We start from the raw sequence: 25485 nt of genomic DNA on the forward strand, positions 1-25485 counted from the left end.
AGCTGAGGCTGGCCACGAACCTGTGATCCTCCTGTCTCAGCCTCCCAAGTACTGGGATTGCAAGCGTGCGCCACTACACCTGGCTCTCTCTCTCTTGAATGTGTAATTCTTACTTTTCTAAATAAATCTGTCTGTAGCTCTATTCTTTGTCTTGGAAATTATTTTCCAACCCATGAAACTTACACCATGATGCTAGGGTTCTTGGAGGACCTTTGTCAGAGGTTGGAAAACATGTAGGAAACTGAGGAAGTGAACGACAGAAGAAACAGAACATGGGAGACGCAGTCAGAGGGTTAGGTTAGGGAGGGTAAGTCTTCACAAAACACCGTGGGTACCAGTTTCCCTTTTGGTTTTTTGGTGGCACTGGTGAGGAGATAGGAAATAGGCAGATAGGGAAGAAGCCTCAGTAGAGAAAAAACTTAATTTCCTGAGGGGCGAGGGGCCAAGGTTCAGAGATAAGAAGGACCAAAGCTTCACACAGCCATCCCTTTACTAATCAACAAACCCAGGAGCCATCACTGAGCAATTCTGACACTTTACTGAAAGGAGATTCTTCAAAGGACTTGCAAATACCCTATGCAAATTCGAAGAGCTGCTTCCCAGAATTCCCGGAATCCCAAACTCACCCTAACCAAAAGAGGACATGCAGACCTCTAGGCAAGTCCCTAGCCGGCCACCAAATCGGGTTTTTCCCTCTCAGGGGCCCCCTCCCCTTTTGGGGAGCTTTTCTCTCTCTCGCAGGTCATGTTAGCCCTGAGAGAAGACAGAGTGCAATTGAGGGCACGTGGCTCAGGCTGCTCTCGGGTAGTGACCTGAAGGCCTCTGCTGGACATCAAGGCTGACCAGGACCCCTAGGGGGACCTGCACCTCTATTCTGGCAGATTGCGTGGACCCTGGAAGAAAGTAGTTTGCAACTGACGGCACTTGGCTCGGGTGACACTCAGGTAGTGGCCTGAAGGCAGCTACTGGACACCAGGGCCCCGACAGCCCCTTTGGGGTGTTCGGCCACTTTTCCCTATTCCCTACTGGCAGAGCGCGTGGACTCTGGAAGAAAGCAGCCTGCGACTGAAGGCATTCGGCTTGGGCTACTCTCAAGTATTGTTCTGAAGGCAGCTGCTGGACCCCAGAGTTATGACAGCCCCTTTGGGGTGTTCAGCCACCTTTCCCCATTCCCTGCTGCTTCCAATAAACCATTTACTCCCCTTCCTGCAGTCTGTGGGTGTCATTCTTCGCTCACCGTAGACAAGAACCCTGTAAGGAAATGCCGAGTTTCTTAAGAAACTCCATTTCTTCTTTGATGAAACACCAGGTTTCTGCTCAGGAAACCCCCCGTCTCATCTTGGGGGGCTCAGAAGAAACCCCTGTTTCACTGGGGATTGAACCCAGGGGTATTCTACCTCCAAGCTACACCACCAGCCCTATTTTTTATTTTTGGTTTTGAAACCGGGTCTCACTCAGTTGCAGAGGGCCTCACTAAGTAGCTGAGGCTAGCTGCGAACCGCGCTCCTCCGGTCTCAGCCTCCCGAGTGCTGGGATGACCAGCGCCCCCACCACGCCCGGCTTCAGTTGCCCTTGTTCATCCCACCTCTGATGCCCATCGCTGGACTACGAGCGGAGGTCAGAGAAATTGGATGGGTTACCTACCGGTGCCGCCGGCATGGGGATGGGCGGCCAGCAGGGGTCCAGGCAGCAGGGGCTCCAGGGTGCCCACTGCAGACATCGCAGCAAGGAGGCGGAGCAGGAGTCCCGAGTCCCAGGGACAGCGGGGTGCCGGGTGGTCACGGCCACAGCGGGACAGATCCACCCCCATCACCACCACGAACCTGTGGAGAGGCACCTCAGGGACTGCCATGTCCCTGGCTCCTGCCACTGTCCCATTAAAAAACCCAATGTCTGCCCCATCTCCATCCAGGTTTTTCTTTTGTTGTTGTTGTTTTTTGCGGTACTGGGGATTGAACTCAGGGACATACTACCACTGAGCTATATATAGAGCTCAGCCCCATATAGATACATATTTTTTTTTTTTTTCAGTATTGGGGATGGAACCCAGGGCATTCTACTTCCCAGCTACAACCCCAGCCCTATTTTTATTTTTTATTCTTTATTTTGAAACAGAGTCTCACTGAGTTGCAAAGGACCTCACTAAGTAGCCGAGGGTACTAAGTAGCGAACTGTGATCCTCCTGTCTCACTATATATTTTTAAAAGTTTGAAACAGGGTCTCCCTAAGTTGCTGAGACTGGCCTTGAACCTGCCATCCTCCTATCTCAGCCTCCCAGGTACTGGGATGACAGGCATGCCTTGGTTCTTACCCAGCACTGAGGGCGTCCGGCTCCGTGTCCAGGGGCTGTGTGTGGGGGGCTGCTCCCTCCGGATGCGAGGGGTCCTGAGTTCTCCCCAGCTCCTCCGCGGCCCGGGCCCCGGGATAGGGGAACACCATGTTTCTGCCGTTGCTGTCTTTCCTCACCCAGAGCCCCACCCTCAGCGTCAGGGACAGCGCCCGCGCCAGGGCGAGCAGCTGCTGGTCCAGGGTGGGGGGGCTGAGCACCACCAGCAGGGCCAGGGAGGGCCCCCACTCCGAACCCCCATCTTCCGGCCTGCAGTCACCCCCGTCCCAGCCGCATTCTGGGGTGTCGCAGCCTTTCTCGCAGTGCCCGTTGTGGAAGTGGTCGCGGCAGTACTGGTTGTAGGCTGGACTGTAGGGCGAGGAGAAGGGGACTCAGGACCCCCAGACCTGACTCCCCTCTTCACCCCAGAGGAAACTCCCGGCATCCTACAGCCTCCAGGGCTCTGGCTGCTTACTGGGGCAGCTGTGTGGCCCTGGGCGGTAGCCTGGTACCCTGATCTAGTGACTCCTGTCTCCAAGCAACATCCTCTCCCTGAAGAGAAGGCCCTTTCCCCCAGGGACACTGGTCACCAGGGAGCTATTCCATGGCAGAAGGCTTGAGGGGCCCAGAAAGAGGTTGCACCCCACACAAGGTATGGATGCCACCTCATTACTCTGTACTGGAGCCCAGAGTTAGTTTTCTTTCTTTTCTTCTGCCCCCACCCCCCACCCCCCGTGGTACTAGGGATGAAACCCAGGGGCATTCTCCTCCGAGCGACACCCCCAGCCCTATTTTTTATTCATTATTTGGAAACAGGGTCTCACTAAGTTGCGGAAGGTCTCAATAAGCAGCTGAGGCTGGCCTTGGACCTGCGATCCTCCTGTCTCAGTCTCCCAAGTACTAGGATTACTAGCACGCATCACCACGCCCAGCCTCCTTTCCTTTTTTCTCCTTCCTTCCTTCCTTCCTTTTTGGGGCATTGAAGATTGAACCCAGGGGCATTCTACCTTTAAGTTATACCCCAGCCCCATTTTATTCTTTATTTTGAAACAAAGTCTCACTAAGTAGCTGAGGCTGGCCGAGAACCTGCGACCCTCCCCTCTCAGCCTCCCAAGCACTGTGGGATTACAAGCGTGCGAGTCCAGAGCTTCCTCCCCCTGCTCAGCGGTGGTCGTTAGCGAGGACTCTCCCTGAGCCTGGGCTGTGCCCACCCTGTAACTTGGCCATCGGTGGCCCCCTCCCCTGCCCAGTGGGCTCACGTGCAGGCTGGAGGGGCCTCACAGTCGTAGCCATCGAACAGACATTCCTCGGAGTCACACTGCGGGTGGCACTGCCCATCGCGGAAGAGAAGCCAACACCGGGAGTGGGACGGGCAGCCCTTCCAGGGGTCCGGGACGCCCAGGGAGCAGTCCCCTCCGTCCCAGTCTCCTCCCGGGCCACTGCAGCCAGCGTCACAGGCCCCATCTCCACCTCTGGCCTCGCAGCCCTTTGCTCCGGGCCTCTGACACCGGGGCCCTGCAGATTCGGGAGGACAGGAGCACCGGAAGCCTGGGCCCCCCAACCCGGGGGTCTCCGAGCAGCTGCCGTTGTGAAGGCAGGGGGATGGGGGGCCGCAGCCTGGAGGAGCCGGCGGCGTCAGGCAGTCAGGGCCCCTGAAGCCCTTGAGGCAGGTACAGCGCGGTGGGAGGCCCGGCCTGGGGGACGGCAGACACAGGCCTCCGTGGTGGCAGTGATGGGCGCCGCAGGGAGGAGCTCGGTGGCTGCAGGTGGCGCCTTCAAAACCCTGCGGCAGGGAGGAGAGAGACTGGGGAAGGGCCTCGCGCTATTCCTCCACTCAAGCAAAGTCCAGGTGAAGAGGATTCAGAAGGGCTGCTGGAGTTGGACCAGCTCACACAGTCATGATGCAGAATATTCAGAAATGATATAATCGAGTCATCAGGGCTCCTCTCAGTGGGTAAAGCCATTGATGGATGAACGGGCCCGCTGGGTGGTAAGCTGGGCAGGTGAGTTCCCGGGGCCTGTTCTTGGGGACTGTATCTCTGTCCAGGGCCCCTTTCTCTCTCTCTGCTGACCTGGCCTAACCCGGACTGAAACCTCTGAAACTGAGTCCCATAAACTGCCCTCCTCTAAGTCACTCCTGTCTGGGATTTTGGTCCCAGCAACGGGAAAGCCGAATAAAAAGGAGTTGAATTCTATTGTTATCTTGTTCCTTGGAGAAATAATTATATGCCTTGCTCTTCCTCTCAAGGGAAAAGAAACCAGAAGAAGAGGACATGAGTATATGTAAGTTATTATATTCTAATTGTTAATCACAATATAAAGCGAACCTCCCCACCCACTGGAGACTGAATCTAGGGACATTCTGCCTCTGCGCTATGCCCCCAACCCCCCTGTTTTTAAATTTTGAAACAAGGTCTCCCTAAGTTGCTGAGGTTGGCCTCAAACCTGTCATCCTCCTGTCTCAGCCTCCCGAGTACTGGGATGATAGGTGTAGATCACTGCAACCAGCTTTGGGTGTATAGTGTTAGAATAATAAAATAAAAGGCAGCCAGGCAAAGTGTGAACCGAGAACCAAGGCTTACGATTAATCCAGCTCCGTGCATCTGAGGTCCACATACACATACGGAGTTAAAAGAACTTACCCAAGGCCACCCAGCCTGAGCTCGGGGGCATTCTTTTTCTTTTCTTTTTTGCAGTACTATGGATTGAATCCAGGGGCATTCTACCTCTGAGTTACACCCTCAGCCCTCTTTTAGTTTTTACTTGGGAACAGGGTCTTGCTAAGTTGCTGAGGCCGGCTGCGAACCCGAGATCCTCCTGTCTCAGCCTCCCAGCTACTGGGATGACAGGCGTGTGCCACCACGCCCAGCCCTGGGGAGCGTTTGATCTTCCTCTGGGCCACACGCACTGTCTCTGTGCAGCTACCGGCCTTTCCCTTGGTGCCTCCCGAGGCCCTGGGTTTGGGCTGGCTCGCCTCCCTCTTGCCCACCCTGTCCACCTCTCTGGGTTCCAGCAGGGAAGAGAGAAGGCAGCGCTGGGGCCACTTACTGGGGGGCAGTGGCAGGTGAAGCCGGGGGACGGCCCCACTGTGGCCTGGCAGGACCCTCCGTGGGAGCAGGGCTGGCTCTGGCAGGGGTCCACCTCCACCTCGCACCACTGACCTGGGGTGGGGTGAAACAGATGTCACACACCGCTTCTCTCCTGGCTCTGCTCCTGGGGGTCAGTCCCGCGCGAAGGGATCCTGGGGCGCTTCTCGGGGTGGGGTGGGGCTGTCTCGTGGGTGAGGGCTGCCTGGGTCTCCCTGGCCTGCAGGTGTGCCCCTGGGGTGTCAGCGCCCCCCCAGGCCCCACCTGTGTGTCCAGGCAGACATTGGCAGTAGAAGGCGTTGGCTAGAGAGTGGCAGGCAGCGGTGCCCGCGGGGTGGCAGGGCCGGTCCAGGCACTCATCCACATCCCCCTCGCAGCGCAGCCCCACGAAGCCTGGGGGGCAGGTGCAGTGGAAGCCTCCAGGCCTGGGGGTGCAGGTTCCGTGGTGGTGACAGGGCTGGGACTGACAGGCGTCAAGTTGCTCGGAGCAGTTGGGTCCGCTGTAGCCTGGGGCGCACTGCGGGGACAGAGCCAGCGTATGTATGAGCCCAGCGCAAGACTGCTCAAGCCGGGTGTGGAGGGGCACGCCTGTCATCCCAGGACTTGGGAGGCCGAGACAGGAGGATCGCAGGTTTGAGGACAGCCTCAGCAAGTAGTGAGGCCCTCATCAACCTAGTGAGACCCTGTTTCCAAATAAGAAATAATAATTAATAATAATAATAAGAAGAATAAGAAGCTTGGAGGTAGAAGGCCCCTGGGTACTGTCCATTACGACCATAGGCAGCTTAACCCTTCTGTCTCAACACCACAGGACACGCTACCATTCAATAATGGAAGACAGAACCCTTCCCAGGCCTAAACAATCTCTGTGATGCTTTGCCAATAAACAAAGCCCCTTTTCTGATAAAACCATTTTCCCAGCTGGGCGTGTTGGCACGACCTTGTAATCCCAGTACATGGGAGGCTGAGACGGGAGGATTGCAGGTTTGAGGCTGGACTTAGTGAGACCCTGTTTAAAAAAAAAGTATAAAATAGAGCTGGGGGTGTAGCTCAGAGGTAGAATGCCCCTGGGTTCAATCCTTAGTACCACACACACACAAAAAGAAAATAAAGTAAAAGCACTGGGGGTGTAGCTCATGGGTAGCATACTCCTGGGTCCAACCAAAACAAAACAAAACACAGCAAAGCAAAACACTGTTCTCCCCACCAACATGGCCTCCAAACCTTCTCAGGCTTTAGTAATTGATTCATTTCCTTCCTTCCTTCCTTCCTTCCTTCCTTCCTTCCTTCCTTCCTTCCTCCTTTTCTTTCTTTCCTTTCTCTGTTTTTCTTTCTCTTTCTTCTCTCTCTTTCTCTGTCTTTTTCTCTCTCTCCCTCCCTCCCTCCCTCTTCTTTGTACCGGGTCTTGAACCCAGGGCACTCTACCTCTGAACCTTCAGCTTGTTTTTAATTTTTCACTTTGAAGCGTGGCCTCACTAAGCAGCTGAGGAGGCCGGCCACTAACCTGTGATCCTCGCGTCTCAGCCTCTCAAGTCCTGGGTGGGATTATAGTCATGGGCCACCACGCCTACCTTCTTTTTCATTTTCCAACAGGGTCTCCCCAAGTTCCCGAGGCTGGCCCTGAGCCTGCGATCCTCCCATCTCAGCCTTCCGAATACCAGGATTGCAGACGGATGTATCGGGTTCCCATTCCCGTCACCTTCTCCCTCCTGCAGACCCCTACCTGGCAGAGATAGCCCCTGGGTTGGGCCACGCAGGTGGCCCCGTGCTGGCAAGGCCTGGATTCACAGGGGTCCACCGTATCCTGGCATGATCTGCCTTGGAATCCGGGGGGACAGCTACAGAAGTAGGAAGGGCCTCTGTCGACGCAAAGGCCTCCGTTCTGGCACAGGGCAGAGACCTCGACTCCTGCAGAGAAAGTCGGACAGGGAGCGGTGGAGCCAAGTGGGGCCGGCGGGGTGTTTGGGGGCCCAGACGCTGAGCCGGGGGCGTCTGGGAGCCCGAGGGGCGACATCGAAGGGCTAAAGCACCAGGTTCCCCTCCCACCTTGCCCGTCAGAGCGTGGGGGGCGCTTCGCAAGCCTATCGGAGCGTTACAAGGTGACTGTTATCTCAGGTCCTAAGTGGGGGTGCGGTTCAGCGGCGGAGCACCCGCTCAGCACACCCAAGGCCCTGGCCTCCATCCCCAGCACTCAAATGAAAAAGAACTCCAGGAGCCTTCAGGTGGGGACCCATAGCTTCTTAAGTCTGCCCTCGTGCGTTTTACACACATTTGCAATCCATTATTATTATTATTATTATTATTATTATTATTATTACTACTACTACTACTACTACTACTATTATTTTTTAAGTACTGAGGATGGAGCCCAGGAGCATTTTACTCCAAGTTACACCCCAGCCCAACTTTTTAATTCTTTATTTTGGAACAGGGTCTCACTGAGTTAAAGAGTTCCTCACTAAGTGGCTGAGGCTGGCCACGAACTGCGACCCCCCTGCCTCAGCTTCTCAGACGCTGGGATGACAAGCGAGTGCCGCCACGCCCAGCTTGCAATTTTGTTGTTGTTGTTGTTTTGCGGTACTGAGGATGGAATCCAGGGGCTTTCTACTTCCAAGCTACACCCCAGCCCTATTTTTTAATTCTTTATTTTGGAACAAGGTCTCACTGAGTTGTAAAGGGCCTCACTAAGTAGCTGAGGCTGTCCACGAAACGTGATCCTCCTGTCTCAGCCTCCCAAATGCTGGGATTACAAGCGTGCGCCGCCATGGCCGGCTTTGCTACCCATTTTGATACTCTCTTTTCGTGGTAGTGGGGATAGAACCCAGGAACATTTTACCTTTGAGCTCCACCCCAGGCCTATTTTATTTTATTTATTCTGAAATCGGCTCTCACTAAGTGGCTGAGGATCTGTTAAGTTGCCGAGGCTGGCCTCCAACCTGCAGCCCAAGGTTTGGAATCACAAGCATGAACCTTGGTGTTTTGACTCTCACGGGGTTGTCTGAGCCGAAGGCTGCGTGGCTGGCGTTGGGGCCGGGCGCGGGAGGACCGCGCTTTTCATCGGCTGCTCCGCTGGTGTCGGGCGGCTACCTTGGCTCAGCGCAGCCTTCTGGCAGGAGGACAGCGGAAGGCCGCAGAGAGGCCCGGTCCATCCCGGGAGGCACAGACACTGGAAGGAGAGCCCGCTCTGGAGGCAGCGCGAGTTGTGCAGACAGGGCTCCTGGGCGCACAAGTCCAGCGGGGTCTGAGGGTTGAGAGGGGCCGGGGTCTCAGGCTCCTCTGCCAACCCCAGCTCCTCAGCACCCCTCACTTCTAAGTCTCTCTCATGAACTGGCTGGACCAGGCGACCCTCCCTGGTCACCTTCTACACCCACATCCCGGAGCAGCCCCCAAGGTCAGAAACCCATCAGGCCTTCCTGTCTTTCTTTCTTTCTCTCTCTCTCTTTCTCTCTCTTTCTTTCTTTCTTTCTTTCTTTCTTTCTTTCTTTCTTTCTTTCTTTCTTTCTTTCTTTCTTTCTTTCTTTTGTACTAGAAATTGAACTCAGAGGCATTCTATACCCTATCCCCCACCCACAGCCCTGTTTGATTTTTATTTTTATAAGATAAACCCAGGGGGCTTCTACCTCCGGACTATACTACCCCAACCTTATTTAAATTTTTTTTAAGTTTGGAAACAGGGTCCCCATAAGTTGCCGAGAGTCTCAGGAAGTTGCTGAGGCTGACTTCAAATCTGTGATCCTCCTGTCTCAGCTTCCCAAGTACTGGGATTCCAGATGTGTGCCGCCAAGCCTGGCCTTCCTGCCTTCTTCACGCTGCACAAGCCTCCAATGAGACCCTAAGTGCTAGACTGCTGCCCCTGCCTTCGCGTGGGCATCGCCCCCAGGGCTGCCCACCTTCTAGCCCCTGGGACCCCTGGGCGTCTCCAGCCCCTCCCTCCCTCCGTGGCGCCCCTGGTCCTTGCCCTCACCTGGCAGGTCCCTCCTGTGTAGCCAGGTGGACAGAGGCAGAGGGGACCCTGGGGGCCGTCTTGGCAGGTCGCCCTGTTCCTACAGGGGCTGGACAAGACAGAGACAGGGCGCAGTAGAGAGAAGGTCTGGGGAGCAAGGGGGAGCGTGTGACGTGGCGAGAGGGGGTCGTTGGGAAGATGGTTCGTCACTGGGTGGCCAGGAGGCCAGGGTGGGTGGAGGGGGAGGTGGCTCACCTGTCCGAGCAACTGGGGCGGGTCCTTCCCTCACAGCGCGGGCCCTGGAAGCCCGAGGGGCAGAGGCAGGAGAAGGCGCCGGGCCTGTTCACACAGGTGCCCCCGCTGCGGCAGGGGGCTGGAGAGAGCGGGCTGTGAGGGATGGGGTTCCGTGCCTGTAACCTGGCCTGTGACCTCGGTCACAGGCGCAGGACCCCCTCCCCATTAGATCAACAGCTTCCGGGCATGGTGGCGCACGCTTGTCATCCCAGTGCTTGGGAGGCTGAGGTAGGAGGAGCTCAGGTTCAGGGCAGCCTCAGCTACTTAGTGAGGCTCTCTGCACACTTAGTGAGACCCTGTTTCAAAATAAAGACTAAAAAATTGAGCTGGGGGTGAAGCCAAGAGGTAGAATGCCACGGATTCAATCCCCAGTAACACACACACACACACACACACACACACACACACACACACACACACACACCACCAACAACAACAACAACAACAACAAAAAACCCCCAAACAACAGTTTACTGGCATCCAGTTAATTTTTTTTTCTTGGTACTGAGGATGGAACCCAGAGGCATTTTACCTTTGAGCTACACCTCCAGCCCCATTTTTAAAACAAACTCACTAAATTGCAGAGGGCCTCACTAAGTAGCTGAGGCTGGCCAGGAACCTGCGATCCTCCTGTCTCAGCCTCCCAAGTACTGGGATGAAAAGCGTGTGCCACTACACCTGGCTCCAATCCAGTTAAGTGTGTGTGTGTGTAGGGCTGTTGGGGAATGAACCCAGGGGCATTCTACTTTCGAGTTATACACCTTTTTACTTATTTTTATTTTATTTTATTTTTGTGGGTCTAAGGATGGAACCCAGGGGCATTCGACCTCCAAGCTACACCCCCAGCCCTATTTTTTATTCTTAATTTTGAAACAGGGTCTCACTAAGTTGCGGAGGGCCTCGCTAAGTAGCTGAGGCTGTCTGCGACCCGCGATCCTCCTGTCTCAGCGTCCCGAATGCTGGGATGACAAGCGTGCGCCACCACGCCCGGCTTTATTTTTATTTTGAAGCATGATCTCACTAAGTTGCTGAGACTGGCCTCACACCTACAATCCTCCTGTCTCAACCTCCCAAGTACTGGGATTACAGGTATAATTTTTAAAACATCTGGCAGAAACAGCCCGCCCGGTTCCTCTGCCCCCAGTGGCTCAGTCCCAGGCCAAGGTGGGACTTACCAGACGCACAGTGGTCCACGACGGCTTGGCAGCGGGGCCCGGTGTGACTCGGAGGGCAGCTGCAGGAGTAGCCCTCGGGGCCCGGGCTACAGGAGCCACCATTGAGACAGGGCCCCGAGTCGCAGGTTGTCACCTCCTCGCCACAGGTGGGCCCTGAGGGAAATAGGCAGGTTCTAAGAGAGGGAATCCTCCCTCTGCCCTCCTCCTCTTCCGTTACCCTCGCCTCTCTCATCCCTAACTCCATTAATATTCTCCCCGTGCCACGTCCCGCAGCCCATGGCCAGAGACCGGGATGGCTCTCCCAGGGTGCACCTGGGTTGGGGGCCTCACCTGTGTAGCCCGCGGGGCAGGTGCAGTTGTAGCCAGAGGGCTGGGGGTGGCAGGTCCCCCCATGGGCGCAGGGCACGGAGACGCAGCCCCCCAGCTCTGCCTCGCACTCCGGCCCCGTCCAGCCCACATCGCACACACAGGAGGATCTGGTCGTGAAGAGAAAGGGCCCAGGTTTTTCCTTTCCCTCCCTGTTGGCTAGAACCCCGTGTCTTCCTCTCTTTTGGGCCTGGAGATTCTTGGCCTTTTTTTTTTTTTTTTTGAAGTGCTGGGGATTGAACCCAGGGACATTCTACCACTGAGCTGTACCCTTCAGTCCTATTTTTTTAAATTTTAAATAGGGTCTCACTGAGTTGTAAAGGGCATCATTAAGTAGCTGAGGCTGTCCGAACTGCAATCCTCCTGTCTATCCTCCCAAATCCTGGGATTATAAGTGTGTGCCACCACACCTAGCTTTCTATAGGTTTTTAATCTCAGTAATGTCTGTTTCTTCCCCGCCTGTTTCTCTTCTCTCCCCTGACCCTTTCAGAGAGACTGAGGCAGGAGGACTGTGAGTTTAAGACCAGCTGGGGCAACTTAGTAAGACTGTTTCAAAATAAAAAATATAGGGGTCTGGGAGTGTAACTCAATGGTAAAGGACCCTGGGTACAATCCCCAATATGGAGATCAGAAATATGAGATAAAAATAAGGTAACAGATTTTATTAGAAATACAAAGAATATTTTGTCCTCATAAAACAATTAAGTATAATATTTTCTTTTTTTTTTTGCGGGTCTGGGGATGGAATCCAGGGGCATTCGACCTCTGGGCTACACCCCCTGCCCTATTTTTTATTCTTTATTTTGAAACAGGGTCTCACTGAGTTTCAGAGGGCCTCACTAAGTAGCTGAGGCTGTGAACTGCAATCCTCCTGTCTCAGCCTCCCGAATGCTGGGATCACAAGCGTGCGCCACCGCGCCCGGCTGATTCTCGGCCTTTTCTGCAGGCCACCCTCTCAACATAGCACCTTCTCCTCCTGACGCCCCACCGTCACTCATTTTATCCATATTTCCTTCTCTTTTTCTTCTTCCTCCTCCTCTTTCTTCTTTTGTGGTGAACCCAGGTGTGTTCTTCCCCTGAGCTACAACCCCAGCCCTTTTTATTTTTCGTTTTGAGTCCCAGGGTCTCACTAAGTTGCTGAGGCTGGCCCTGAACCTGTGATCCTCTTATCTCAGCCTCCCAAGTATCAGGATCGGAGGTGAGTACCACCACGCCCGGCTCTGACCCTTATTCCAGTTTCCCCATCCACGGGTGTGCGGTTGCGCCCTCTCCTGCCCCGCCCCGGAGGCCTGAGGGATGGGAGTGTTACCTCTGGCACTGCCCGTGCTGGCAGGTGCAGTTGTCCTGCGGGGGGGCGCAGCCAGGGCTCCCCTCGGGGCACACGCAGTGCGCCTGGCCTTCCTGGTCCTGGCACTTCCGCTCCGGCTGGCACAGGTTTGGGGCGCACAGGGGAACCTCACAGAGCTGGCCTGGGTGGGGAGGTGAGTCAGATGAAAAAGAGAGCTTGTTAAGTCCTTGAGGGCCAAAGGCCACTTTTTATGCATGGCTGCTCACTCCCCAAGAACCTGTCTTGTGTGTGTGTGTGTGTGTGTGTGTGTGTGTGTGTGTGTACTAGGGATTGAACCCAGCAGCAGCCTACCTCTGAGTTACACCCCCAGCCCTATATATGTATATTTTTTGCAGTACTAGGATGGAACCTAGGGGTATTCTACCTCTGAGCTACACTCCCAGCCCTAGGGTGTGTGTGTATGTGTATTTGTGTGTGTGTTTTGTTTGTTTGTTTATTTTATTTATTTTATTTATTTACTGGTGGTACTGGGTGGAACCCAGGGGCTTTCTACCTCCAGGCTGTACTCCCAGATCTATTTTATACTTTATTTGGAAACAGAGTCTCGCTAAATTGCTGAGAGCCTCACTAAGTAGCTGATCCTCCTGTCTCAGCCTCCCAAGAGCTGGGATTACAAGCGTCCGCTACCATGCCTGGCTTAGTTTTTTTTATTTCTGAAACAGGGTCTCACTGAGTTGCGAAGGGCCTCACTAAGTAGCTGAAGCTGTCTGTGAACCGCGATCCTCTGGTCTTTGCCTCCAGAATGCTGGGATTACAAGCGTGCGCCACCACGCCCGGCCTAGCCCTATTTTATTATTATTTTTTATTTGGAAATAGGGTCTCTCTAGGTTGATGAGAGTCTTACTATTTGTTGAGGCTGTCTTCAATCATCCTGTCTCAGCCTCTTGAGTACTGGGACACCATGTATGTGCCACCATGCATGCCCAGCTTTTATTTATTTTTTTGAAACAGGGTCTCGTTAAGTTAAGGGTGTCACTGAGTTTTTGAGGCTTTTAACATGCAATCCTCCTGTCTCAGCCTCCCAAGTCCTAGGATTACAGGCCCATTGAACCTGAACCTGTCCTTTTTTTGTGTGTGTGGGTCTGGGAATGGATCCCAGGGGCATTTGACCTCCGAGCTACACCTCCTGCACTGTTTTTTATTCTTTATTTATTAAAAAAAATTTTTTTTGTGGGTCTGGGGATGGAACCCAGAGGTGTTTGACCTCCGAGTTACACCCCCCTGCCCTATTTTTTTTTTTTTATTCTTTATTTTGAAACGGGTCTCACTGAGTTGCAGAAGGCCTTACTAAGTAAGTGAGGCTGTCTGCGAACTACGATCCTCTAGTCTCAGCCTCCCAAATGCTGGGATTACAAGCGTGCGCCACCACGCCCGGCTTTTATTCTTTTTTTTTTTTTTTGGTGGTACTGGGGTTCCTGGAAGCCCTTCTACCTCCGGGCTACACTCCCAGACCTATTTTTACATTTTTATTTGGAAACAGGGTCTCCTAAGCCAGCGCGCGCGGCTGGCTTCGAACCTGCGCGATCCTCCTGTCTCTGCCTCCCAAGCGCGGGGATTACAAGCGTGCGCCACCACGCCCGGCCTTATTCTTTATTTTGAAAGAGGGTCTCACTAGCTGCGGCTATCTGCGAACCGCGATCCTCAGTCTCAGCCTCCTGAGTGCTGGGATTACAAGCGTGCCCACCACGCCTGGCTATAACCTGTCCTTAATGGCTTCCTTTGCCTTTAGGATACAGTCTGACTTCCTGTCGGAGGGGCTCCGTAGGGCAGGACCTTCCTACAACTGCTGAGTGCCTCATCTTGCTGGGTGCGCCCTGAGCTCTGGATCCCATCCAGTTCCCCTGATGGAATGTGCTGAGCTTTTGCATACGCGGCGGTCTCCGACTCCAGCGTCCAGCGTTCTGTCCTGACAGACTCCTGCCCATCTGTCAAGATTCAGCCGGGCCATCGCCTCGGAGCTTTAGCCTGGGTCCGCTGGTCCTGTGGATTCCTCCCCACAGCCGCCGCGCCACATCAACGGGAGACGGGTTGGTCTCTGCGTCTGAAGCGACCCTACTACTCAGCTCTGCAGCTGGGGCTGGCACGATGGCTTTTATAGTGTGTGTGGTGCTGGGGATTGAAGCCAGGGTCTCGTGCATGCTAGGCAAGCACTCACCACGGAGTCCTGTCCCCAGCAGTAAGACGTGCTTGCTAAGAGGCAGGTGAATATCTTCCCTCTGAGCCCTTCTCCTGAGCCCCAGCCTCCCCCGTTCCTGTGGGGCCCTAGGTGCGCTCACCCTTGAATCCATGGTGGCACAGTTGTGCAGGTTTTGCACTGAATAACTTTAAGAGATGCTGTTCTCATTTCTTTTTCTGTACTAGGGATATATTCCAGGGGCATTCTATCTCCCAGTTACACCTCCAGCCCTATTTTTATACTTTATTTTGGTGGTACTGGGGTTCCTGGAAACCCTTCTACCTCCAGAATACACTCCCAGACTATATATATATATATATATTAAATTTGGAAACAGGGTCTCTTAAGCCAGTGAGGTTGGCTTCGAACCAGCATGATCCTCCTGTCTCCGCCTCCCAAGCGTGGGGATTACAAGCGTGCGCCACCACGCCCAGATCTATTCTCATTTTTAAAATTCTTTTTGTTAATTTTTTTTTGTGGTACTGGAGATTGAACCCAGGGGCATTCTACCTCTGAGCTACACCACCAGCCCTATTTTGTATTCTTTATTTTGAAAGAAGATCTCACTAAGTTGCGGAGGGCCTCACTATGTAGCTGAGACTGGCCAGCAACCTGCAATCCTCCCGTCTCAGCCTCTCAGTGCTGGGATTACAAGCACGTGCCACCACGCCTGCTCTTTTTTATTTTTTTAAAATCACACATCCATCCGGGTTGGTGGCCAGCCTCAGCTACTTAGTGAGGCCCTTTGCAACTCAGTGAGACCCTGTTTCAAAATGAAGAATAAAAAATATGCTGGGGCATAGCTCGGAGGAAGAATGCCCCTGGGTTCCATCCCCAGTACTGCTGACCCCCCAAAATCACACATCCTGACCACCAAATACCCACCAATGACTCTGCCCCACCCCAAGTGACTCAGGCCCCCACCCCAGTTCCCTCCCCCCTCCCCCGCTGACCTGTGAAGCCGGAGGGACAGAGGCACAGGAAGGCTCCTGGGAGATCGAGGCAGCTGGCTCCGGAGGGGCACGGGCCGCTCAGACACTCGTCCACCTCCGCCTCACACCGCGGCCCCTCAAAGCCTAGGGCGCAGAGGGAGGGTCACGGGCGCACAGACCTCCGCCCGCCGCCCCCCTCCAGCATCTGAGCCCCGTGGACCTGGGAGGCACTGGCAACGGAAGGCTCCGGGCTGGTCCTGGCACTGCCCGCCGTGGGCGCAGGGAGAGCTCCTACACTCGTCCACGTCCTCCTCGCACCGGGTGCCGTTGAAGCCTGGTGGGAAAGCCAGGGCAGGGAGAGAAGGCCGAGCTCAGGGAGGGGGATGCCGCTTTGCTCTTTTTCTTGCTAGGAAAAGAGAAGATGCCCGGGTCCTGGGCGTGGAGCAAGCAGAAGGTGGTGCAGAGAAAGGGGCAGCTCCGCCGCCTGCCAGCGTGACTCTGGGTAAGCCACCCGACCTCCTAGGCTTGTGAGTACTGGGGAGGCTGGGACGGAAGGATTGCAGGTTTGAGGCCAGCCTCAGCAATTTAGAGGGATTCTTAGCAACTCAACAAGACCGTGTGTGTTTTTTTTCTTTTTCTGGCACTGGGGATTGAACCCAGGGGCTATCCTCTAAGCTATATACCCAGGCCTATTTTTTATTCTTTATTTTGAAACAAGTTCTCACAAAGTTGTGGAGGGCCTCACTAAGTAGCTGAGGCTGGCTTCAAACCTGTGATCTCTTCTCTCAGCCTTCTAGGTATTAGGAGATCACAAGTGTGTACCACCATGCCCAGTGGTTGTGTGTGTGTGTGTGTGTGTGTGTGTGTGTGCGTGTGTGTGTTTCTTTGTGTGTGTTGGGGACTGAACTCAGGGGCGTTCTACCCCTGAGCTACACCCGCACCCCTATTTCTATTTTTATTTTGAAATAGTCTCGCTAGGTTGATGAGAGTCTTACTACTTGCTGAGTCTGTCCTCGAACCTGCGATCCTCCTGACTCAGCCTCCCAAGTGCTGGAATTACAGGCATGCGCCATTGTGCCTGGTTGAAAAGATTACGTGACATAATGCACTGAAGCACAAAGCCAAGTCCCTGTCCTGGAGTAAATACTCAGTGGATGTAGTTATTTTCATAGCAGGGGCCGGGGGACGTCCCAGGAAGCTGGAGAAGAAGAGCCGGGGCAGTGTTCTCTGTGCCCACGGTGCCTGGGACCCCGACACGCAGGGACAGAGCGTGCGCAGAAGACTGCAGGACGGCGGCAGACGTTTGGCTGATTTGGCAGGACAGAGATGTGGGTGGGGAAGGAAATAAGGGAAGCTTTGCAGATGTAAGAATTTGGGGAGCAGAGAAACTGGAGAAAGGGGGGACTCTGGCCAGGCTAGAGAGAAAAAGCTCCGGCCCCTGGGGGCCGAGGGCAGCTGGACTGGGCTCTGCGCGCACCTGGTGGGCAGGCGCACTGGAAGCCGCTGGGCAGGTCGTGGCAGCGCGCGTGGTTCAGGCAGGGAGAGGAGGCGCACTCGTCGGTCTCCACCTCGCAGAGCTGCCCTTCCAGGCCTGAGGACACGGGGTGCGCGCTGAGCGGCGGGGCGCGGCTGCTGCCCTGCCCTGACCGAGCCTCCTTCTGCCTGGGAGGCCTGGCTTCCCGGCCCAGCGCCCCCTGGCTTGCTGGGTGCCTCCCATCCCGGGGCCCCACTGAGCTGCACCTGGTGGGCAGAGGCAGAGGAAGGCGGCCAGCAGGTCCAGGCAGGTGCTCCCCGGGCGGCAGGGCTGCGACGCGCACTCGTTGTGGTCGGCCTCACAGCGGGAGCCGGTGTAGCCGGGGGCGCAGAGGCACTGGAAGGAGCCGGGGGTGTTGAGGCAGGAGCCGCCGTGCTCGCAGGGGCTGGGGCCTTTCTGGGCTGGGGAAGAGAGCACAGGGGGTCCACAGGGGCCAGCAGCGGGAAGGGAAAGGAGGCCGGCTGCCTGTCTACGTCAAATGAGACCAAATTGAGGAAGAGACTTGTATGGGACTGAACCCGGGGGCCATTCTACCTCTGAGATACACCCCTAGTCATTGGTTGATTGATTGATTGATTGATTGTATTGGACATTGAACCCAGGGGCATTCTACCTCTGAGTTATATCTCCAGCCTTATTTTATTTTATTTGGAAATAGGGTCTCACTGAGTTGCGGAGGCTGCCCATGAACCTGTGGTCTTCCTGTCTCAGCCTCCCAAGAATAGGGATTACAAGTGTGTGCCACCACACCTGGCTTATTTATTTTATTTGCAAACTGGGTCTCACTAAGTTGCTGAGGCTGGCCTCGAACCTGCCATCCTCCAGTCTTAACCTCCCAAGCACTGGGGTGACAGGCGTGCGTCACGGTGCCTGGCTGATGTTTGCTTTTTGAGGCTGCTCTTCTCTTTGCTCGGTGCAGAGTCCCACCTGGGCTTGGGGGGGGGGGGCTCTGCGGTGGGGGGGCTCACCCATCTGACACTCATCCAGGTCCTGGTTGCAGGTGAGCCCTGAGTAGCCGGCCGGGCACAAGCAGAAGGTGGAGCCCGTCAGGGGGCTGGTGCTGCACTGTGCCTGCCCGTGGCATGGCTGGCTCAGACACTTGTCTTCCAGGTGGCATAGGAGGCCTGGAGGGGCAGAGGGGGCAAGGCTTTTATGGGCTGTTTGATGCCCCAACTGTCCTCCGGGGAGGCAGCCTCCCCCAGCCTCCCCTTTACTCCCCACCTTCCCGATAACCTCTGCCCCCACACCTGTGCGCCCAGGTGGGCAGAGGCAGGAGAAGAAGCCCACGTGGTCAATACAGGTGGATCCTGGGACACAGGTGGCCGCGAGACAGTCATCCAAGTTCTCTTCACAGCCGGCGCCTCCCCAGCCGGTCGCACACACACAGTGAAAACTTCCGGCTAGGTTCTGGCAGGTCCCCCCATTTCTGCATCGAGGGGGACCCTGGGCCTCACACTCATCCACGTCTTTGGAGCAATCCCAGCCTGCAGAGGGGTAGGGAGGGCACGAGGGCCAGAGCTGGGAGCCCTCTGAGGAGCAGAGGTGTTGGGCTGACTATTGGGGCCAGTAGTGCCATAAACTTGGCCTACACAACTCACCTGTCCAAGTCTCTGGGCAGAGGCAGGTGTACGTGCTCAGCCCATCCTGGCAAGTGCCCCCATTCTGACACTGGTGCCCGACACAGTCATCTATATTCACCTTGCAGCCCAGGCCTGTGAAACCTGATGGTGCCGGGGGATCAGCCAGGGGAGGGGACCCACAGGAACAGCCCTCCTCTCCCAGAAAGGGAGCTGCAGGAAAGCCCGGGTGGAGGCTTACCTGGGGGGCAGAGGCAGAAGTGAAAGGGGGCATCTCCACTTGGCACCAGCTGGCAGGTGCCCCCATTTGAACAGTCCCCAGGGAAGCAGGGTCCCTTCTGGAGAGCACAGTGTGGTCCCTCCTGGCCCACGGGGCAGAGACACTGGAAGGAGCCCAGCGTGTTGTGGCAGGAGGTGCCTGCAGGGCAGGGTCCCGGGTCTAGGAAGCACTCGTTGACATCGTGTTCGCAGGCATGACCCTCGAAGCCAGGCGGGCAGTGGCACTGGATCTGGGGGTACGTGGCCACACACACACCTCCGTTGATGCAGGGCTTGGCCCAGCAGAAGTCTCGAAGCTGGCAATGCTCGCCTGCAACGGAGGGCAGAGGGAGCTTCTAGTCCTGCACAGGTTCCAGCCCATCTGAGAGGGCTCAGAGGACTATGTCAAATCATCAGATCTCAGGGAGGGTATGGTGGCACATGCCTGTAATCTCAGTACTTGGGAGGCTGAGAAAGGAGGTCTGCAGGTTCGAGGATAGCCTCAACAAGTAGTGAGACTTCTTTCATCAACCTAACGAGACTCTGTTTCAAAATAAAAATAAGACCGGCGTGGTGGCTCACGCTTGCAATCCCAGTACTTGCGAGGGTGAGACAGGAGGATCGCGGGGTCGAACCCTGCCTTGGCAATTTAAGAAGGCCTTCCACAACTTAGTGAGACCCTGTTTACAAATAAATAAAATCAGAGCCGGGCGTGGTGGCACACACGCTTGTAATTCCAGCATTCGGGAGGCTGAGACTGGAGGATCACGGTTCGCAGACAGCCTCAGCTACTTAGTGAGACCCTATTTCAAAATAAAGAATAAGCCAGTCATGGTGGCGCACGCTTGTAATCCCCGCGCTTGGGAGGCGGAGACAGGAGGATCGCGCAGGTTCGAAGCCAGCCGTGCTGGCTTAAGAGACCCTGTTTTCAAATAAAAATATAAAAAATAGGTCTGGGAGTGTAACCCAGAGGTAGAAGGGCTCCCAGGAACCCCAGTACCACACACACACACACACACACACACACACACACACACACACACACAATCAAAATAAAGAATAAAAAATAGGGCAGGGCTTGTAGCTTGGAGGTTGAATGCCTCTGAGTTCCATCCTCAGACCCACAAAAAAAAAAAAAAAAAAAAGGAAAAGAAAAAAAATCAGGCTGGGAGTGTAGCTCAGATACAGTGCCTTTGGGTTCAATCCCCAGTGCTACAAAAAATAAAAATAAAAAATTGAGCTGGGGTGTAGTTCGGAGGTAGGCTGCTTCTGGGTTCAGTCCCTAGTGGTCCCTCCCCCACTGCCATATCTCCCGCCCTTTATTATCCCCATTCTCTTTCTGCCCTATTCATTACCCCCGTCTTAGTTTTGCCTTGGGAAGGGGGCACCTAGACCTAGCCGCCGCCGCCTCCTCCTCTTCCTCCTCCTCCTCCTCCTCCTCCTCCTCCTCCTTCTTCTTCTTCCTCTCTCTCTCTCTCTCTCTCTCTCTCTCTCTCTCTCTCTTTTGTACTGGGGATTGAATGCAGAGACATTCTACCTTTAAGCGACACCCCAGCCTTTTTGATTTTTTGCTTTGAAACAGGGTCTCGCTAAGTTGCCTAAGGCCTTGCTAAGTAGCGGGGGCTGGCCACAAACCTGGGATCCTCCTGTCTCAGCCTCTTAAGTACTGGGATTGCAGGCGTGTGCTACCCGAACCTGGCTTTCACCCAGGGGCTTTCTACCTCCAAGCTGCATCCCAGCTCTTCATTTTTATTTATTTATATTTGGTGCTGGGGATTGAACCCAGGGGCATTCTACCTCTGAACTACACTCCAGCCCTACTTTATTTTTATTTTGAAACAGGGTCTCCCTAGGTTGATGAGAGTCTCACTAACTTGCTAAGGCTGTCCTTGAACTTGTGATCCTCTTATCTCAGCCTCCTACATAATGGGATTACAGGCAAGCACCATCACACCCAGTTTATTTTTTATTTTGAAACAGGGTCTTGCTAAACTGCTGAGTCTCCAGAAGTTGCTGTGGTTGGCCTTGAACCAGTGATCTGCATCTCAGTCTCCCAGGGCTCGGATTCCAGGTGTGTGCCACTGTGCCCTGCACCATTTATTTGCCCTTGTTTGGAGCCAGTGAGCTGGCCCCAGGGTTAGACTCCTCTTCCAGAAATGTGCCCCCACTTCTGTCTCTGGACAGGGTCCCTCCGGCCTCCCGGTACCGCCCACCGCTCAAGTCTTTCCAGGGGCTGTTCCGCAGCCCACTGTGAATGGACCATTCAGATGCCCCCTGGTAAGACAGCAATAACCCCGTAGCTTCTGGCTAGAGGAGGGCTGGAGAGGCCAGGGAGGCACCGGGCTGCTGTGCCGAGGAGGCTGATGACACCCTCATTTAGACATATTTCAGCTAGTTGGGCTGCCTTTCAACGCTTAGCAGTCACACGTGGTGTCAGTCTTGAGTAAGCGGGCTGTCAGATGAGAGCTGGCTTGCAGAGTGCCATGGCCCCCGTGTCCAAAAGGCTCCCAGTCCCAGGCACCACTTCCCCCTGGCCATCCGCAGCCTTACCTGTCCACCCGGGCTCGCAGGAGCACTGGGGACCGCCCGAGGCCTGCATGTGGCAGCGGCCCCTTTTGGAACAGAAGTTGGGAGGGCAGGGGTCTTGGAGCCGGGCCTGACACCTCTCACCGGTGAAGCCAGCGGGACAGGTGCAGAAGAAGCTGGGCGCCAGCGGAGATGGGGTGCCAGGGGAACGTGGGGGTGTGGGAAGCAGGGCTTGGCAGCTGCCCCCATTCTGGCAGAGCTGGGCATCATGGCAGGGGTCAGGAAACTCACATGCAGCACCCAGGAAGCCAGGGGCGCACCTGGGCAGGGGGAGAGGAAAGCTGACATCGCAGGCCCCCTTCCCTTCCCTCCCCTCCCCTCCCTTGTCTTCCTTGGTTTGTCTTGTCTTCTTCACCCCCTCTTTTCCTCCCCACTCCCTCATCTCTCTCCTTCCCCATTTTTGAAGTCTCCCAGGCCCGGAGCACACTCACTGGCAGGCCCCTGGCCCCCGAGCCGGGCGCAGGCAGGTGCCTCCGTTGGCACAGGGTTCTGGAAGACTCCCACACGGCTGTCCTGGGGATGGGGATGGGGAGGGAGGATGAGGAGATGCCCAGGGCCGCCCCCGCCCCTGATCTTTCCTCCTGCAGGTGCCCTGAGAGTCCAGCCGCAGCCCCCCACGTGCTCCCAAGCGCCCTCTCCCTGGCACCCTGGCCCACTCCCCGCGGGGTGCCAGGCCTCCCAGTCACCCCCACCTCCCCCTTTTCCTGTTTATTCTCTGGCTTCCCAAGTCCAGCCCCAGCCGGGTTCCGTCCCTTGGAAGCAGGACAACAGGGACCAGCAGGGGGGGAGCCCAGGAGGTGAATGGCTGAGACGGGGAAGGGATTTCCTCCAGGAAGCCTCCCAAGTGTGAGGCTTCCGGGGGGTGGGGACAGCTGGACGGGAAAGGGACGTGGTGGTCCCCTGGCCGTCCATGTCTCCAGCTCCCGCTCCCCTCTCATCTCCTCTAGCAGGTGGCCGGCCCCTTCCAGCTGCTCTCCTCCGCAGCGCCCCGGGCCTCTCAACGGGGATGTCCCCGGGAGGTGGGCACCCTCCTGCCCACCCCAGCCGTCATTGCCGCAGTCAGCTCTCCCCGTTGGGGACACATACCCTCCATCTCGTGTCCCCTCAAGGCCTGGGGCGCGGCCCTGCTCCCCCCCCACTGGATGTCTCCTAAGGGAGCCGATTCCCCATCTTGCCACTCTAATCCTCACCTCGGTGCGTGGCGCTTGGCGAACAGGGTGGAAACAGCAGCAGCAGCAGCAGCAGCAGTGTTAGCAGCAAAGGGGGCTTCATTCCTGAGGCCCGCCCCGAGCCCCGAGCCCTCTCCCTCTTTGGGCGGGGACCCTCAGCCCTCCTGAGGCAAGGCCTCCACTTCGGCTCCAGCTGCCCCTTCTCGCCCCTTCTCGGCCTGCTGCAAGCCTCTCGTCTGAGCTGTTTCCTGAGTCACACAATGTCCTGGACACCCTAGTGATGGGGGGGACGTTGAGGGGGATGAGGGAGGGGCCTCTGTCCCTGACATCCCCTGGGGAAGCGGGGCGGGTGGACGGAGGGCAGGTGATAGGAGGGGGCACCGGTGCGGCTCCTGGGGCTCCCAGGGGCAGTCCTGTGTTTTGTGGATATGGTTTCTCCTTTCTAGAGACTGGGAGTTGCAAGGAAGTTGCCCCTGAGCTCCGGAAGCCGAAGGAGCTGGACACAGAGGTGCGCGGTGGCGAGGGACCCGGCGCCTCACCGGGAGAGGATGCTCAGCGCGCAGGTCAGAGCTGCGCCTCATCATGGCTTCGCATCAGGGCTCCCCGCCCTCCCCTCCGCCCTTGCTGGGGCTTCCTTTTCTCCTTCTGGGGAATGGGCAAGATGCTGGGTTGAGTTACTTTATATTTGTATACTTTTAACTGTGCCTTGTATGCTTTGTAATTATGCATCATAATGCGATTCAAAGTGATGCAGTCATATACCCCCATCACTTGGTGTATTCCCTTCTGTATTCCACAGTTGAAAACATTTTTTTGGTGTGTGTGTATCAAACCCAGAGGCATTCTACCTCTGAGCTATACCCCCAGTCTTATTTTATTAAGTGTGTGTGTGTGTGTGTGTGTGTGTGTGTGTGTGTGTGTGTGCACTGGGGGACTGAAACCCAGGGACATTCTACTTCTGGGCTATATCCCTAGCTCTTTTAATTTTTTTTTTTTTTTAAATTTTGCAACAGGGTCTCACTAAGTTGTTGAGGGTCTCACTAAATTTCTGAGGCTGGCCTCAAACCTGTGATCTTCTATTCTCAGCTTCTCAAATACTGGAACCATGGGCATGCGCCATCGCATCCAGCTCCTACCCCGGTTTTGGGAGAAATCTTAGCTTTTCTTTAGAGAGGACTGTATAAGATGGTCCTCAACAATGACAGGTGTTTCCAGTCAGCATTCTTACCACGGTGACAGCACAACACAGAGGAAGAAAGGTTTATTGGGGGCTCACAGTTCTGGAGACTTCAGGGGTTTAGTCCGTGTTGGGCTAGAGAGAGAGGACAAGGGACATGGGGCCCCAAGGCCGCACCCTCAGTGATCTACCTCCCCTCCCCTCCCCTACCTGCCTACCTCGCCACTCAGTAAATCTATTGAGCCATCAACAGATTTAGCTACGAATCTAGATGAGATTAGAACCCTCGTGATTCAATTACTTCACCTCTGAACACTTTGCACTGTCAATACGCGAGCTATTTCAGGGCACGTTCTACATCCAAACGAAAGCCTCAGAGCACGGTGACGGCACTCAGAGAGGGAGGAGGGAAGAGAGGGGTCAGGGCACAAACAGGCCCCAAGGCCACGCCTCGGCGACCGCTCCAGCCACACACCTACCTGCCTAGGTCACCAGCCAGTAAATCTACTCAGATTATCAGTCCACCAGTGGGTTTACACTGATGAGATTAGAGGCCTGTGATTCAATTATTTCACCTCTGAGCGTTTCTACATCACTAATACATGAGCTCTTCCAGGGGAAAGTCTATATTCAAACTGTAACACTAAATGAACCCAGTCTTTCCTAATGTCTACTCTAAAGACGAGTCTAAGCTGGGCGTGGTGGCGCCCGCTTGTAATCCCAGCATTCAGGAGGCTGAGACCGGAGGATCGCAGGTTTAGCAGTCAGCCTCAGCTACTTAGTGAGGCCCTCTGCAACTCAGTGAAACCCTGTTTCAAAATAAAGAATAAAAAAATAGGGCAGGGGGTATATAGCTCAGAGGTAGAGTGTCCCTGGATTTAATCCTCAGTACTGCAAAAAAAAAAAAAAAAAAAGACTATTCTAATTCTAAAACTTACAGTCTGAAATATCTGTGGCAAGCACTGAATTCGGATAGTTTTTCCTATACCCATCTCTGCTCTGTTCTACTGCAGAGGTCCCTGGGATGCAGGGAGCCCAAGTCAGGACATCAAGTTGGGATAAATAAAACCATAGAAGGAGATTCACTGCCTTGAAAAGCACACTCTACCTTCCTGAGTCAACCCAGAATAGCTTCAGCGTTAGCCATATGCCAAGTTCCTCTAGCACCGTGGGGATGGATGGTCCCGGGCGGCGGAGGTGTGGTGCTATGCACGCCAGTGTTGACACCTCCCTGCCAAGGAGGCCCCGCCACCACCCTGACTTATTTCCTCTCTTTGTGTGGTACTAAGGATTCAACCTAGGGGCATTCTACCTCTGAGATACACTCACAGCCCTGTTTTATTTTTTATTTTGGAACAAGGTCTCACTAAATTGTGGAGGGACTCAATAAATTGCTGAAGCTAGCCTCAAACCTGTGATCCTCCTGTCTCAACCTCCCAAGTACTGGAATTACAAGTATGAGCCACCATGCCTGGCTAAAATGTTTCTTTTAAAAGAAGAGCCTGAGCCGGGCGTGGTGGCCCACGCTTGTAATCCCC

At 55.1% G+C, this 25485-nt stretch overlaps 1 protein-coding gene across 1 annotated transcript in view; it reads right to left on the reverse strand.

The window, feature by feature from the left end:
* NOTCH4 (notch receptor 4) overlaps positions 1–22873 on the reverse strand; it is a gene marked incomplete at both ends in the record, with an annotated part of 28312 nt that extends 5439 nt beyond the window's left edge. Inside the window, 23 exons of the mRNA XM_080710386.1 lie at positions 1645–1823; positions 2312–2695; positions 3586–4109; positions 5375–5487; positions 5677–5929; positions 7136–7320; positions 8500–8653; positions 9377–9464; positions 9611–9728; positions 10825–10977; positions 11155–11300; positions 12500–12659; positions 15668–15790; positions 15867–15980; positions 17124–17237; positions 17387–17581; positions 18149–18304; positions 18428–18664; positions 18779–18901; positions 18999–19346; positions 21566–21861; positions 22033–22114; positions 22792–22873. Coding sequence (XP_080566512.1) covers positions 1645–1823; positions 2312–2695; positions 3586–4109; positions 5375–5487; positions 5677–5929; positions 7136–7320; positions 8500–8653; positions 9377–9464; positions 9611–9728; positions 10825–10977; positions 11155–11300; positions 12500–12659; positions 15668–15790; positions 15867–15980; positions 17124–17237; positions 17387–17581; positions 18149–18304; positions 18428–18664; positions 18779–18901; positions 18999–19346; positions 21566–21861; positions 22033–22114; positions 22792–22873 — 4327 coding nt within the window. The remainder of the gene's footprint in view (positions 1–1644; positions 1824–2311; positions 2696–3585; positions 4110–5374; positions 5488–5676; positions 5930–7135; positions 7321–8499; positions 8654–9376; positions 9465–9610; positions 9729–10824; positions 10978–11154; positions 11301–12499; positions 12660–15667; positions 15791–15866; positions 15981–17123; positions 17238–17386; positions 17582–18148; positions 18305–18427; positions 18665–18778; positions 18902–18998; positions 19347–21565; positions 21862–22032; positions 22115–22791) is intronic.
* Positions 22874–25485: the final 2612 nt, after the last annotated feature.

This window comes from Muscardinus avellanarius (genome assembly GCF_963383645.1).
Source record: "Muscardinus avellanarius genome assembly, chromosome: 14".
NCBI lineage: Eukaryota > Metazoa > Chordata > Mammalia > Rodentia > Gliridae > Muscardinus > Muscardinus avellanarius.